Source organism: Rhagoletis pomonella, unplaced genomic scaffold (genome assembly GCF_013731165.1).
Source record: "Rhagoletis pomonella isolate Grant_MI unplaced genomic scaffold, Rhpom_1.0 Rhpom_scaffold_00008, whole genome shotgun sequence".
Classification (NCBI taxonomy): domain Eukaryota; kingdom Metazoa; phylum Arthropoda; class Insecta; order Diptera; family Tephritidae; genus Rhagoletis; species Rhagoletis pomonella.
Window position 1 is genome coordinate 20,298,881 of NW_023458562.1, and position 1,186 is coordinate 20,300,066.

At 39.0% G+C, this 1,186-nt stretch overlaps 1 protein-coding gene across 1 annotated transcript; it reads right to left on the reverse strand.

Annotated features, from left to right (window-relative positions):
• Positions 1-13: 13 nt before the first annotated feature.
• On the reverse strand, positions 14-1,186 carry LOC118744340 (succinate dehydrogenase assembly factor 2-A, mitochondrial). The gene is made up of 3 exons (XM_036477265.1): positions 1,010-1,186; positions 730-923; positions 14-310 (listed from the first exon to the last, which is right to left on the reverse strand). The coding sequence occupies exons 1-3, from the start codon at positions 1,025-1,027 to the stop codon at positions 40-42; spliced, it is 483 nt and encodes a 160-aa protein (XP_036333158.1). The 5' UTR covers positions 1,028-1,186; the 3' UTR covers positions 14-39.

Below are 1,186 nucleotides of genomic sequence, written 5' to 3' on the forward strand. Positions count from 1 at the left end.
AAAAACTATTTAATTATCATTAATACATATTATAATTCTTTATAAGTTTGGTTGACACAAACGCTTTTCACGTTGAGAATTAGCCACATGCTCCTTGAGCATACGCATAACGTCGTTGTCGTGTTCAGGGGGGGTTGGCTTAACATTAGTTGCCCAGTAATATATGTCCCAATCATTGGTTACCCCATTGATGAGCTGATCGTATTGTGCTGTCAGTGCAGCATCCATATCCTTTAGGTAACGGGCGACAAAAGTGCTTAATATCAAATCATTCTCCAGCATACCACGCTTACGAGACTGATATATAAGGCTGAAAGAATAATTATTCGCATGAGACGATTTTGCAGGCAGTTTTAGAGGGGATTAGTTGAATCAAAAGTTGGCTGCACCCCAACTTCATTGGGGTTCACATTAGGCGATTGTTGCTGTCAGCTAAAAGGGGCCTGTAAAATCGCCTCATGCGAACACCGTATTAGGGCTTTCACTGGGTCCATCCTAGTCCGATTTTTCGTGAAATCTACGAAAATGCATCACTGAATCCAAATAGCTACGAACGCAGCGTATACTTTGAATGCACGATTGAGAGAAACATTCATTTTGTTCTATAAACATTTATATCATTATTTGAAAGCTATTAGGATTCAGTGATTGCATTTTCGTAGATTTCACCAAAATAGGGCTACCATGGATTCAGCATTATCTCATACTATAATAAAACGTGTAGCTCACCGTTGTTTGCGAACCTGCAAGGGTTCGTCAGGTCGCAGTGGATATTCTGGGAGGGGCAAATAATCGGGATCATCGTAGTCTATTATTGGTACATCTGCATGGTTTAAAACCTCCGACTTATCTTTTCCGTCGCCGCCGCTCAGTTTCGATGAAAACGTCTGGGTTCGCAATGCAATGCGGCGGCAATTCAAATTCTGCAATAGGGAATTATGCAACAAATCATTGTAAAACGCAATTTTATTTTTGCTAACTGCAGATTGTAGGCTAGTTTAACGCTTACCAATATTTGCCGCAACATTGTTTGCTACAGCGCCTCTTATTTACCAAGTCTTTTTGTTTTTACTACGTTTTTCTTTAAATTATTATTTTTTTTTTCTTTTTGACCTTTGAAAGCAATGATCCTTTGAGCACTTGGAAAAAGCCGATTATAAATTGTTTTGACAGCAAAACAATGGTA